Here is a 14,623-nt window from a genome sequence, read left to right as displayed (position 1 = left end):
TCCAGTGACTGCACACCAAAAGACAGAGCAGTGTTTATGTCACCAGTGACTTGCCTGAAAAAGGCCTTATTCAGAGGGAAACAAGAGTAGCTCTGATGAAGATGTTACAGGCTTTTATACGCTTTCCTTTATGAATTAAAGCTGATTCCCCCACACACACCCCATTTTTTGATGTGGTGAAATGAAGCCTGCAACAAAAAGTATGTAGCAAAGAGCCAAGTGGCTCAGCATTGAGGTTTCCCAAAGCAGGTGTCAATTTGGGATGTTTCTGGCTTCACAATGTTAATTTAATGCCTCTGAAAAGCACCAGCACAGAGGTGATGCTCGACATGCTCTGGGCCAGGCTTTCCCTCCCCACTCTCTTTTGGGGAGGTTTCGTGTATTTTGGCAGGAGTCCCAAAAGGGGAAAGGGGCTTCCAGGTCTATTAAAGCTGCTCTCCATCCCGCAAGAGCCACCACAGCGACCAGCTCTCCCCCTCTCCGCAGCCTTCATCTGTTTGACAAAAGGGCTTCTTATTGTTATGCAGACGATGCCCTGCTTCCAATTAGTCGATTAATCGTCCAGTTATTCAGGCAATTAGGTGACAGCTGCAGAGATGGCTTTGTGGAGCACTCTGTCCTGCCCCTTAGATATGTCACCTGCTCCAATTACCACCTCCACTCAAGTGTTCAGCAATAAAAGTTGGAGAAGGGGCATGCCCACCGCTCGCTCCTCCTGGCTCTCCAGAGTAATAGGAGAGCGGAGGAGCAGAAATGCTCTGAAATTGGGTTGGTTAAAGTCCAATTACTCTTTGACACACACAGCTTTCTAAGGGAGGCTGCTAGGAAAGGCAGCCCCTGCTATTAGTGCCTGTCCAGGTTAAAGACTCCTACCTCTTGCATAAGCCCTTGTGCAAGGTTTAATGGGAGCTTAGAGGTGGGGGAGGCTGTTATATCTAATGAGAAGCTCTGTAGGGCTGCAGAGGCTCTGCTCCTGCACTTTTGGCTGCTGCTGTTGGCATGCCTGCAGTGCTAAATGAGTGACAACAGGACCTTGGTGACTGAAGAGGGGACATGGGGCCAAAGGAGGAGCATCTAGCACAAGAAATGATGTGACACAACATTGTTTGGGGGCCGTAAAAGGATGTAAAATACATGGGAAAGAAACTCTGGTTAGTAAGATGTTGTCCCTAATGATCCTGCAATACAAACCATGGGCTTTGTTTCACCCATTAGGTTTTGCTAGGGTTTAGATCTGGGATGGGACAGAAGGCTGGAGGGGCTTCAGTCTAATGTGACCCATCCAGGGGTGGAGCTTTCATCCCTTTAATTCTTTGGATTCCTCTGACATGTGTTGTCAAGTGGCACCCTGAGGACTTGCACATAACAAGGTGCCCATCAATATAAGCTCCCCCAGCAAGACCTCCACCCCATTAGTCCCACTGCTTTGCTCCCCTCACACAGGTTTCCAAACTGAGAGACATTTCCCAAACCAGTACCATTCCATGGCCCCTCCTCCCTCCCACCGCCGAGGAGGAGCAGGGTCCTTACCTCACCTCCTGGCCGATGAGCTCCGTGGGCACTGGATGAAGGGACAGGATGCAGCAATGGAAACAAGCACAAGGTCAAAAATACAACAGGGGTGTCTGTCTCTGCCCCAATCCCCCTCCCCAAGACATCCTCCTTCTCTGGGGGAAACTCTCCTGCCTGCAGCTGAATTTTTATTACCTCTTTGGGCATCCCATTTGGGAAAGAAAGGGAAAATCTATCCTGCTGTCATTTACTGCATGCCAGCCTGTTGTAAATCATAATCCTGCCTTATAAATCCTCATGCCTGTGCTTATTTTCAAGCATGTGAATGCAGTGTCAGCCTCTCTTTTCTAAACACATGATGACTTTGAAGTCAATGGAGCTATACTGACATGCATGCAGGTAACTCAAACACTTTTAAGTAAAGGCCAAGTTTTCTCATGCCTTCTTCCGTATGCTTGCTTTTAAAATCTGCTCATCCATTCCTTTTTTTCATAGTTCACAACTGTTTTGCTGTAATGGCCACATTCACCTCTGTAACACCAACATTTTTCTCCTCCCCTTGTCACACCAGACTGATGTGGGAGCCCTTGCCAATGCTCAGACATATGGTAGGGGATGTGTTACTTGGGGTTTAGGGTAAACAACAGTTTGTAGGGGGTTTAGGGATTATTCCCCACTTGTGAATAAGAAGACTTCTCACTGCTGACAATAACAACATACAACAACTTCTCATTGCAGCTCTAACCTTACATCCAGCCAGGAATCCAAATAATCAGGAGGGAAAAAAAATCCCTCAACACAAGTCTAAATTTGCCCAGGCTAAAACCCATAACACATTTGCTCAATTTGTTTGAGCTAATTGGGTTTCCTGGGATCCAGCTCCCGGTGGGATGACTCACAAGCTTCAACAAACTGGAGGCAGTGGCAAGTCCCAGGGTGTATGCAATAAATTACCTTTTCACATCAAGAAGCCCAGATTCAAGTGTGGGTAAGGCAGAGTGGGGGAAAATAAATAGAATCAGGGCACTCTCATTTGCAACCTGAGTGAACACCTTTGTGTACGTGCAACAAAGCAATTAAATCCAAATATCCAAGCTCAGTTCAACACAACTAGCAGCATCTGGGTTTGGTTCTGGTTTTAAAAGATGCAGATGCTGTGAGGAACAGGGAGGAAGGAGAGTGAGGACAAAGGAAAGTGGTCCATCTCAGCTGTAGGATGAAGCTGCAGTCCCTGCAGCCATCACACCTTTCCATCCTCATTTGTTCCTCACTTCCAGTCCCCTTTGTCATTTGTCAGATCCACAGCCACTAAAAGGAACCAAAATAGAGAGGCTGATCTGTAGCCATCACACATGGCTATGAGACCACCCGAGATGACTCCCTGGGCTCTGTATTGAAGCCCCTTGCCTTCTCCCTGAGAGAAAGCTCACAAATACAGATCTGCACTTCTACTTCTTTTAATCAGAAAATAAATAGCAATCAAGCTTTGCATGAACCAGTCGTTTGTCCTCCCATCCCTGCCGGGGGACGGCCCGTTTGCTTCTCCAGCATGAGCTACTTCTGCCAGGCACTCTCAGATGTGTGACTTCAAAGCTGCTGGCAGAGTGAGCATGATGAAAGCCCTGGGAGCTGATCTGAAGCTCCAGTGATTGCCATCCCCTACAGCAAAGCATGCACAGGGCCTTTTTTTTTTTTATTTTGTATTTGCTTATTATTTTCCTTCTTCTGGGTGTAGAGGAAGAGGGTTAAATATCATAAGAACCTATAAAGGTTTGTATTTGGGAGTTTTGCAGGTGTTTTAGACAAATTTCAGGGGGGGTGGGAAGGGAGGACAGTGAGCATAACTGAAAGAGTTAAGCCTGGACCTGAAAAGTCAAAGCCTATTCAAAACAAGGAGGGTGCAGGGAGCTCAGGTGTGTACAACCCAGTGCTGTGGGACAACCAGCTGCTCACCTCGGATAGACTTGGATCGCGTCCGTGCTCTCTTATCATCATTTTCTAAACTCATCTGCAATGGAAAGAAAAAGTACTTGCTGAGATATAACAAGAAAACTATCATTAAAGGACAACCTTGCATATTATTATTGCTTTGTGTAAATACCTGGGCAGCAGGGAAAGCTTTCCTGTGTTTTTGAGATGGATATTTCTTGCTTTGATGCTATTGTTCAACTCACAGTGCCCAAATTTAGGAACTTAAAATTAATTTCCACATCATGGAACACAGGAAGAACTCTCTGCTTGTTGGGTACCACAGAGGGACAAACACCCAGATGTGATGGTCCATGATGGAGAGCAGCTGTGCTCAAGATCACACTTGTTAAAAGCAGAAGTGATTTCTCTGGATTTACACCCCAGAAGTGCTGCGAGCACCTGAGTGGAATGCCAGCACATATTCAGAAATCTCTGAATAAGTGTCTGACCTGATCTCCTGCCTGAGAAGGGCAACTTTTCACAAGTGCCCTAAAGAGCAACCTCTCCTCTCTGCTTAAATATGCCACAAAGAGGACTGCATCTAAATAACCCCCATGACATGGACATCAAACAGGAAGGTCTGCAGGGAACACAGGCATGAATAAGTAACGCCAGGGACTTCAAAGTGCTTGATATAAATTAAACATCACTACATGTCACAAGGTAGCAGAAGGCTGAAGTGCAGCCACCTCTGGGGTGCAGCACCCACACCCTGATGTCAGGGGGGCTTTGAAATCAGGCAGTGCCTGGGGGTGGGAGCAGGAAAGAAGAGACTTCCATGGCATGACACAAAGACACAGCTGGAATAATGAAATGGGATTTCATTAGAGTTCTCAGAGAAGTTGCTGAAGTGGTCAAAGAGCTGGTTTATGTCTTGCCCTCAACACAAAGGCTCTCTCTGCAGGCAGGAGTATTTGGCAGCAAATACCAAGGGAGTGTGAGCAGAGAGGAGGATTGTAGTCTGATTGGGGACAAGACAATTTGGATTTTACTGCAGTGTTACCATGTGGGGCATTTCCTCCTGAGGCAGTGAGACAGGGAGAGAAAAGGCAGAGGAGGGACCTGTGGGATTTGACATAATAAAACCAAACTCTCTTTAGAACGTCCTCTACAAGGCTCAATTAGAGAACCATTTGTTCCATCCCTAAATGAAGAGGTTCCAGCACCCCTGACAGAGCAGGAACACCAGCAGCTTCTCCCCCTGGTCAAGGGGCAGGAAGGGACATGCATGCAGAACACATGCTGCTCTGCTGGCAGTAGGGATGATGCAGGCATGATATGTGCTACTACATCCCCATGAGTACCTTAAAACCCTTTCTGATGGATGCTGCTTGCAGTCCCCAGCAGAAGGGGTCAGGGGTTCTCACCCTCAAAGGATGCACTGCTTGGTACATCCCCTGAGGCTTGGAGGCAGCAAGGAGGGAGGGAGGCTGTTCAGCCGAGAGGATACCAAAGACCCCAGCACATGGGGCACCATAGCTGAAAACATCTCAGAGAGGAGGGATGAAGTTTCCCTAGTGCCTCTCTCTTTCCTGCTGTCACCCTCCAGAAATTCAGTGTTAACATGTAATGATTTGTGTAATTAGTTAGATGGAGAGGTTGGAGAGAAAAGAAGAAGAAAAAAAAGGAGGGGGTGAAATCAAAACCTGGAGCAATTTATGCATCCTGTCAGCATTCAGCTCATGGCACCGCGGTGTTGTGCTCCACGTTTATTACAATCTTCCCAATAACACAGCAGACAGTTACTATAATTTGTATTTTTAAAGCCCTGGTTCCCTGTGGACCAATGGCTCACGTTTAAAGTGTGGAGAGGAGCAGGTGTCACAGGGACTTCATTACATTTATGAGCCTTTCAACGTCGGCGTGTGCTGAGCTCGCTCCCTAATGCCACCGCACGCCGACAATACAACAAATACCTTGGATTGCTGGCAGCCTCCAACCAAAAAGGATTTCAGAGATGGCTTTGTATTTCTTTTTTTCTTTTTTTTTTTTTCTCCCTTTTGACAGTTCTCCCAGGGAATTGGCATGTGTTGGGTTGGTGCCTTGGCAGTATGGGTTTCCTGCAGATCAGTTATTCAAAGTGGCAGAGGAGGTCAAGCTGCAGGAAGGGCAATGGGCATGGCCTGCAAGGGGCCAGCTCTGGCCAAAAGAGAGGCAGGGCTGGGACCCACAGGGACAGCATGGGAAAGCAAAGCAAAATTTCATTTTTCTTAACCCTGTCCTTCAAGGACATGTGGCAAAGGCTCAAGCTGGTTGTCTGTAAATGGGGGAGATTCCATTTCATGTCACATTTGCCTTCAGGAAATTACATATCATGTCTGAGCTAATATCCAGGCTCCTCAGTACACCACAGTACCTCAGAAAGCCATTCCCTCATTGCCTTCCACACCTCTTTCAAGCCAAGATCAAACACCCTGGGAAGACAGGAGCCCACTCAGTCACCACATGGGCAAAGGGAACAGGAGCCACCTACAGCAGGGACAGATCCAACCTTGCTGAGGGCCAAAGAATGGAACAGCCAAATAAGCTGACTTGTCTGGCCTGCTGGACAAAGAAACCCCAAACTCCTAAATTATTGGGGATTTTCCCCATAGGGAAGATCCCATTACTGTGTAAAGAACTTGACACAGCCTCACTGCTGTGCATTTATAACGTTTCACGTACATCACCAGCGGGATGGAGTGGGCTCTGCATTCCCAGATTCTGTTTCCTACTATCAGGCTCCTTTTCTCAGCTTAAAACAACAGTAGCAGCATCCTCAAAATCCTAATTTCCCTCCAAAGTGCAGAAACACCAGGAATAAGATCCATTCCAGAGCTCAGCCCCTGCTCCTCCCAGGCAATTTAAGTAACTGGCACAGCCATGACTGTGTTTCTGGAGCCTCTGTGGTATCAGGCTCAGATGCAGGAAGGTTACATGAAACCACTGTCCTTTATTGTTGCCTTCTCAGCCAGAAGCCCTCTAGACAGATCGTTTTAATGTGAAATTTCAGGTCACATAGTGCATGTTTGCAGTCCTGGAGACCAACTGAGTATTTTCATTAGGTCTCTCTCTTGTTCACGTAGCAGCCAGGCTGAGAAGCTGTCTGGATTACACTCTTATTATTTGAAGTCTGAATGAAAACAACACCATCCAAAAGGAAACCTGCAAATACATTATTGCTACTAGATGCCAGCCACAACCATGTTAGTCCAGCTAGAAAAGGCAGAGGTTTTTTCCTCTCCTCCTCACCTTATTGCTGGGCTATCTCTGAGATTAAATCAAAATAAACATCTAGCAAGTTTCCTAACCCAACACTACAGCAAAGGATCCTGCACTGGGTCTCAGAGTACTCACTTCAGGATTCAACTCAATGCTCTGCCAGACAGTCAGGGTAACCTTGAGTAGTCACTTCATCTTTAAGAGCTCTTTCCCCATTTTTCTCTCTAAAGGTCAGAAATCTTCCCTGCACCATAGCACCATGTGTTTACCCTGCACTAAGGAGCTCCCTGACACAACCAGAATACAAGTTATAATGATGATGAGTCAATACCGCAAATCTAAACCAATGAGGTTCAGACAGAAAAACTTGAAAAAGAGTTTAACCCAAGTACAATGTGAATTTTAACAGCCTGATCCTGCAATAAAGGTCTTGTTCTGCTGCCAAGACAGCAATACAGCGTGGATCTGAAGTCTAATTTTATGGACTACCTATAGAGTTGATATTTTCTTCTCCTTTCTTATCTTAATACACATTTCCTTTCCAATGGAAGACTGAGGAACATAACCCCACTGGGAGCCCATCGTGTGCTGATGCCCAGGTGTGCTTGGGCTTCGACAGCTCTATGCAAATCTGCCATTAAGGGCTGTGCTGAAATTCCCCCCGGTCAGCAGTAATACTTTATATGTATTCAAGAGCACCACAGAGCTCAGAGAAAATAAACACGCTGAAAAAGCCTTCAGCTGGACAAAGGGAGGTGAGGATTCAGCGGGAATATTTATTTTATACTGAAAGCAGCAGAGCTTCCATCAGTGCTTATTTGGGGACATAGCGAAATGCCAATTGCAAGAAGCTGCGTCTGAGATTTAGAGGGACAGACGGACACACGGGGGCTCTATTTTTAGTTAAAAAAACCCCTAAACTTAATGTGCCTAGTAGCAGAAAGAAAATGCCATAAGAAATGACATTTTCCTACAGAAGTGTTGAAAAGTGGGTTTCTGCTTGGTTCTTCCCCTCTTCCAGATCCAAAAAGCCCCTTCTTTAGCTCCTCAAGAGAAAAGGCAGCAAAACTGCTCCTCAGCTCCCACCAAGTGGTGAGGATGGGTTTGAATGGCCTGTCCTGATTTCTCCTCCCTTTTCTTTATTGGGGTTTTTCCTGACCCTATGAGGAATTCTGGGATTTGGGTCTCCACATTTCTCCCCCTTGCCCTCTGCAAAGTGCCGCGGATCACTCATCATTGCAGAAAATGAAGGGAACTTTGTCCTGCTGGACCTTCTCTAGATGTGAATTTTTGAAATAAATAAGTAACGGGTGATGGAGGAAGAAATACCCTTGATCAACAGTGTGCTTCTACTTTTAAAAAAAGGCTCAATAGTAGCTCCCAGCTGCTATTTTATAACCACACGCCGAGATTTGGAGGTTGGTTTTTTTCCTTCTCCCTTTAGGGTCTTCCTTGCTGCTTGATTTAAATCCTCCTGACGTTCCACCTATTGTGAGTCCCCTCCTCGGCTGAATAATCTCCCGTCTGCCTTTTACTCTCACTGCTTCCAGGAAAGGACACCCTGCACGGTGTTCCTGCACTTGGAGTCGGGGGGAGGATTTTGCCTTGACATGCTTAGATGCAAACCCACAGCTTGTACCCACCTCGAATTCAACACTACAGCTGTGTCACAAACATCCTCCTGAAGCCGTGCTGTCAGTTTGCATTTGCAGAAAGGGTCCAAACCCCCCCCAAAAGCACCCAATGCTGCGAGTGAAACGCTTCCCCAGCGCTGATGCTCTGTAGTGATGGCAGCAGCATCCTCCACACGAGGGAAGCGGAGCAGAAAAGCTGCTCCTGAGCATCACATCTGACACAGCCCCAGCTGCACCGTGTGCCTGCACAGCGCTGACATCCGAGCATTAGGCTGGGTGATTTCATATGCTGTGCTTTAAGTTGACATATACTTTCCTCCTGACTGTTTGAAAGTGCTACGACATGCAATCCCAATGCCAGGGAGACCTAAGTGGCTCTGTACATGCTGATGGATCTCACCCCAGAAGAGGGAGGAAGGGAAGAGGGGGGAAAAAAAATCGTAGTTCAGCCTCATTGTGTTCCAGCTCAGTAATAAGATGCCTTTTCCGTAAGATTATCCTCGAGTGGCACAATGTGAGGGGATTGCTGAAGTGAGCTACGTGCATCTCTCTGAAGAGAGCAACAGCCTGTGCTTGTGGCAGGGATGGGCTCTGGTGGCCCCACCACCATCAGCCCTAACTGTCCTAACAGTGAGCCTTCACCAACAACCTGCCTGCTATCAGCTGCACCCCAGCTAGATCCCCATGGCACAAGAAGATATCGAGTGGCACAATGTGAGGGGATTGCTGAAGTGAGCTACGTGCATCTCTCTGAAGAGAGCAACAGCCTGTGCTTGTGGCAGGGATGGGCTCTGGTGGCCCCACCACCATCAGCCCTAACTGTCCTAACAGTGAGCCTTCACCAACAACCTGCCTGCTATCAGCTGCACCCCAGCTAGATCCCCATGGCACAAGAAGATAAGGAGACTGGGGAGAGTTCATTTTGATTTTGCCATCAGAGCCTGTGGTCCAGGAGAGTGTCCGGGGGGACAGGCTTAACATTCTCCGTGCAGGGATCAGCTCTCCACAGCACTGCAGAGATCTCATTTCAAACCTGTCATGGGAAATTTTATCCCATGCCTGGACTTCTTTAGAGGCAAAAATAAATAAGTAAACGTGCCCCACATCCCATTGTCCTTCACTGCTGTGCATCCTGTGGATTACGAGCTGTGACTGGCATGAAAAACTACATTTAAATACAATATATATTTATGAGCACACATGTAAGTGCAAGTGTGTGCACACATGCATATCCAAAGGTTAGAGAGGGATCAAGACCTTCCCCCACCATGAGGCAAGAGGGCTGCACACAGACACAATATCCAGGCTCCCTTCAGACCTCCCTCCCCATCTCCTCCTCTCACCCCTGAACCAGTCACTCAGTTATAACACAGATAAGTGGAGCTGGGGATTGCAAGAAGTGGTTAATATTCACGATGTGCTTGGCAGAGGCAGAGCACTAGATGAGCACCAGGTACTGGGAATATTACCTTTTGTAATCATTGCTTTATTAACATACGACAATCTTATTAAATCTAATCTAAGTGCTTATTTGGCAGGTTCAATAGAAAAGCCTTAATTGAGCTCGTTTTAAATATAGCAACAACTGCTTACTCTGCTTTCTAAGAAGGTGTGAGCTTTCCTGGCGACACCTGCACGCAGCTGACAGCTTGTTAGTGAAGAAGGATGTCTTTTAAGGGTGGATTTTTGCTGGTTTGGGGTTTTCCCAGGGTTTGTTTTGTCTGGGGGCACAGGAAGAGTCAGTAACATCAGTCACCCAAGGAGGCTGCCTCACCACCCAGGTGGGTCCAGCCACCCATTGGAGATGATGCCTCACTACTGAAAGGCCAAAATAGGACAGGAAGCATTATTTATGTAGTGAGCAGCCCAGTTCTCTGCTTAATTAAAGCTTCCTGATCTGCTGGCAGTGAATCTGCCAGGAGGTTTGACAGCTTTGGCTGTACCTCTTTCATCAGCCACAGCTGCAGCAGTAAATGAGTGGCTCTGTTGAGTCCCAGGAGCTGTCCGGGGTCCCAGGAGGGATGAATGCTTCTCTTGTCCCCTCCAAAGGCACCAGAGCTTCACCTGGTGTTCAAGGGGCTCCTTCCGACCAGCCGGCGCCTTGGAGAAAGGGCCTATTTTAACAGGCCTGGGAGTGACCTAAATAGCCAGATCTGAGCCACCCTTGAAGGACAGGACTGGAGAGGAAGGCAAAGATTTAAATATCTGGACTCAAAGCCAAATCTTGACAGCTGGAAGCCCTCCCTGCTCGGATTCACCATACAAGAAATTTAGTTGTAGCAAGAAAACAGAGACTTCCAAGTCCTGCCCATCACTTTGGGTATCTGAAAGGCTCCATCCCCCCAGGACCAGCTGGTCCATAACAACTGGAGCAGCATGTGGTCCTCATCCTGTGGCCAACACATGGGGTGGAAGGTCACTGTCCCCAAAAAGTATAGGCATGTGGAGGGCTGAGTGCTTTCTGCTCACCTTGATGCGTGTGCCGTGCAGGCTGGTGGCTCCCTCGCAGCTGCTGATCTTCTCTCCACAGGTCCACCTCTGATTCAGCAGCTCACCCCGAAATTCATTTTCTGGGAAGGGAAAGAAAAACATGAGGTCAGGACCTAGAGTCAGCCTGGCACCCCAACAGCAGCAACAACCAGAGATGAAAGTGCAATATTTATTCCCTGCCCACTTTCTTTAAAGGCCATACAAAGCCTAAGGATCTCCATGCCCCAAGCAGGAACCCAGGGTTCCATACCAAGGCCAAAAGCCCCAGCCAACCCTGAATCCTGAAACTCTGCTCAGCTTGGTCCTCAGTTGGAAAACACACTGTTAACAATGAGTGTCACTGGTGAGCTGGGCACCTCACAGTGCCCATGGCAGCTGGCAGAGGGCTTCTCCTTTTACAACTCTTCTCTTTCCAGAGGTGAAGTTAATTTTGAATCTCTCACAAAAGTTTGCATGTCTAGAGCAGTGAATGAGCATCACTGACAGCAAAGTGGAATCCCTAAGCAGGTTGTCATGACCACTCTCTGTGGTATCAGTCTCCTGGGAGTGGGTTATTCCTCCCCTTGACGTTTATTATTGGAGTGATTTCAAAGACAGGGAAAGCAGGGAGAAGTCTCACACCTGCTAAAGGAAACCTGTGGAAGGTGGGTGTTTTCAGTAATGGATAACTTGCTGAGTATGTAGAACTCAAGTCAAGCAACTTCGGATCTCTTCTGCCACAAAACAGCTTTTAGGAGAATGTGCAGAACATCACTAGGGAATTTACTCCTCCCCTGCCAGTGTCTGTTCCCCATCTCCAAGGCACTACAGAACAACCAGTAAGTCCCACAGTGCTCTTGCAAGAATGAGTACATTGAAAGATTGGGATAATTCAATCCTATGGTGATGTACATCCAAGTTAGTTCCTAAGATAGATGTCTGTGAAAGTCATCTTCATGCATTTGTTCTAAACCAGCTGTTCTGAATCCAAGAGGGCATCTGGGGGCACTTTTCTAGGTTTTGCAGGAGAATAATTTGTGTTAGAGTCTCCAAGCCCTGCCTAAAGCACTGTGTTCCAGCCTGGACCCACAGAAAAGGCACAAGGCTTGGAGACAAAATCCAAGAGTTGCTGAAACATTATTGTGCTTTGGAGAAGCTCTGAGGAGATGGAGCAGGGAGGCACAGATGGCCAGGCAGATGATAAAAACCAAGCAAAATGAGGGAAGGAAGCTAGAAAGGGACAGAAGAAAGGAGAACAGAGAGAGGGAAATATCAAATAAGAAGAAATAAAGATGTTTCAATAGCACATTCAAAGACCAGTACAGCCTGCCTGCTTATCCAAAGCATTTCCCTGATCATCCTTCTCCCAAGTGCATATTTGAAAGCAGGAGCATCCTCTATGGCATACAGTGGGGGCAGGAACAGAGAGCAGGTTAAACTGTAGAAACAATGGATCCTGGACACCCTAAAGGTAGCTTAGAAGATTTTTGAAAGATTGAGAGGTCACCCCGAATAGGAAAAATCATCAACACACATGCAAGACTTCTCTTCGGGCCATTTTTCTCATGTGTGCTCGAGTGAATTCTGGAAGCTGCAGTGGATAGATCTGGCTCAAGGTGCCAAGTTGTCCTTGCTACAGGCCACAGTCCAACCTCCCATGCTTTCATCCCTTTAAGCAAGAGGAGAAGTGTTGGGGTGAGGAGCCTCAGCTGGGCTGAAGGTGCATTGGCCACATCAGCTCAGTGCCTTCCTGCCTGCTCCAGTCCCTCCACCTAACCCGGTTCAGATAGCCAAGGCAGTGACACCGGAATCAGATTTCCTCTACTCCATGCTGCTTAAATGCATCTGGTCTCCAGAGAGGATCAGGTTGCACTGCTGGCTCTGCCCTTTCCACCTCCCTCCGGATCCTGTGTTCAGCACACTGGTTATGTGAAGGACACGTCTGTTAACCCCTGCCTAGGCCACCCAAGAAGATATTGCCTTAAATATGAGTTGTAGCCCATGGGAAGCAGATTCCAGAGGGAACAGCATAGTCTGGGATTCCATCCTGGCATTGAGCTGGGACAGCAAAAGCTCAGACCCAGGAGCACTTGCATTCACTCCCTCTTGAAAAATAATCTAGATGCTTAGCTGATCTGATGGATCACTGCCTGGTGTTCACATCCCAAAGGAAATAACCAGCTTTCCCACACCCACTCCCTACTCACTCCTATTAGACAGGCTGCTTTTCCCTATCAATATTTATGACAATCTACCACCATCATCTTCCAAATGATGTTCTTTCCCAAATCTTGAATCTCTTTGCCCCCTTCTCTCCTTCTGGAATATCTACAGAAAAAGATCAGTCTTGAACCAAAGCATTGCAAGTCGTGTAGAATTCTGGCACAAAAGAACAAGTTCCATGAAACCTTTGGGTCACCTTCAGCAAACTAGATGTGGAAACTTGGGAGGGAGACCACAGCAATTCTGAGTGTTAATCAGACTTATGTGTGTTTTACTTTCCATTTCCAAAGAAAGAAGAAAGCATTGATTTTCCAGGAAAAAAAAATAAACCCTAGAAAGAATAGCAAAAAACTCCCTCAAAAATAAAACCAACAAACTTCATAGGAAGCTTTGGAGAGAGGGTGAATAGAAATGAGGCAGGATGCTCAGGAGGGGCTGCCTGGGTGGAAATCTGCTCCCACACATGTCCTCATGGTGCCAGGGGAGCCACATTTGCAGCACCACCCTATCTTCAAATCCCAGCAAAGGTTACATCTGCTACAGCAAAGTGATGGGGTGAGAAAAAGGTACTGCAGAGAAAAGATGGGGGGTGAAGGCTTCCTTTCCTCATAAGATGCATCACTGCATATTTAACCTGAAAGACTAGTAGAAAAACATATCAATCTTCATTTGCTCCCCCAAGTGTGAGAAAAGAAAACGGAAGGGAGAAAGATTTTTCTTCATTTTTGTTCAGGCACATTTTTCATGAGAAAGGTGAATCCTGTGTTAACAAGGCAGCAGAATGCAGAGAACAGGCTGAGTCCATCAGCATCCCACCAGACAATGTGGGCTCACTTCTCAATGCAGATAGAGCAGCAGTGTTGGGGATCGCAAGGTGCATTTTGGTTCCCATCTTTCATAGGAATTTAAAAAAATAATAATTTCAAATCCAAATTTGACACCTTCTCTAAGCTGGAGAAGCCTCCCCTGGGCCCCTGCACTGCTCTGCACTGCTGCCTGCCTAACACTTCTGCATTTTATAGAGAGGGAGAGTGATCTTTACACAGGCAAATAGTGATAGGACTTGGGGGAATGGTCTAAAACTAAAAGAGATTTAGATTTGCTGTTAGGAAGAAATTCTTTACTCAGTGGGTAGTGAGGCACTAGTACAGGTTACCCAGAGAACCTGTGGCTGCCCCATCCCTCGAAGTGTTCAAGGTCAGGTTGGACAGGGCTTGGAGCAACCTGGGCTAGAGGAAGGTGTCCCTGCCTATGGCAGGGGTGATGGAGTGAGATGAGCTTTAAATCCTTCCAACCCAAACCAGTCTGTGATTCTATGATTTTGCAGTGCATCAGCCACACACCCAGCTCCGTGGCCACCAGCCACTGCCTGGAGAACACTGATAACTGAATTTACTTCCATGAGTGGCCAAAAACTCATGGTGCAATGAGGGCTTTTCTCCTGGAAGTAACAGGAGCTATCTTAGATTTAAGGCTTCAATCTCAGACCCTAGCTGCAGCACTGAACCCCCTCGTACAGCCCCCAGGACTCAGCACAACTAATTGCCCCATGCTCCTACTCAACTGTCACCAAGAAAAGACCCCCTTAAGCCAGTACCCTACACAGCTCAGCT

The 14,623-nt window shown here is 47.1% G+C and overlaps 1 protein-coding gene across 1 annotated transcript in view; it reads right to left on the bottom strand.

Annotated features, from left to right (window-relative positions):
* The window catches only part of MYT1 (myelin transcription factor 1), a 34,256-nt gene extending 30,736 nt beyond the window's left edge, over nucleotides 1-3,520 (bottom strand). The window contains exons 1-2 of the mRNA XM_009081739.1: nucleotides 3,466-3,520; nucleotides 1,531-1,561 (exon numbers count right to left, since the gene is read on the bottom strand). Coding sequence (XP_009079987.1) covers nucleotides 1,531-1,561; nucleotides 3,466-3,520 — 86 coding nt within the window. The remainder of the gene's footprint in view (nucleotides 1-1,530; nucleotides 1,562-3,465) is intronic.
* Nucleotides 3,521-14,623: the final 11,103 nt, after the last annotated feature.

This window comes from Acanthisitta chloris, unplaced genomic scaffold (assembly GCF_000695815.1).
Source record: "Acanthisitta chloris isolate BGI_N310 unplaced genomic scaffold, ASM69581v1 scaffold16960, whole genome shotgun sequence".
Taxonomy (NCBI): Eukaryota; Metazoa; Chordata; class Aves; order Passeriformes; family Acanthisittidae; genus Acanthisitta; species Acanthisitta chloris.
This window is presented reverse-complemented; position numbering and strand designations above follow the sequence as displayed.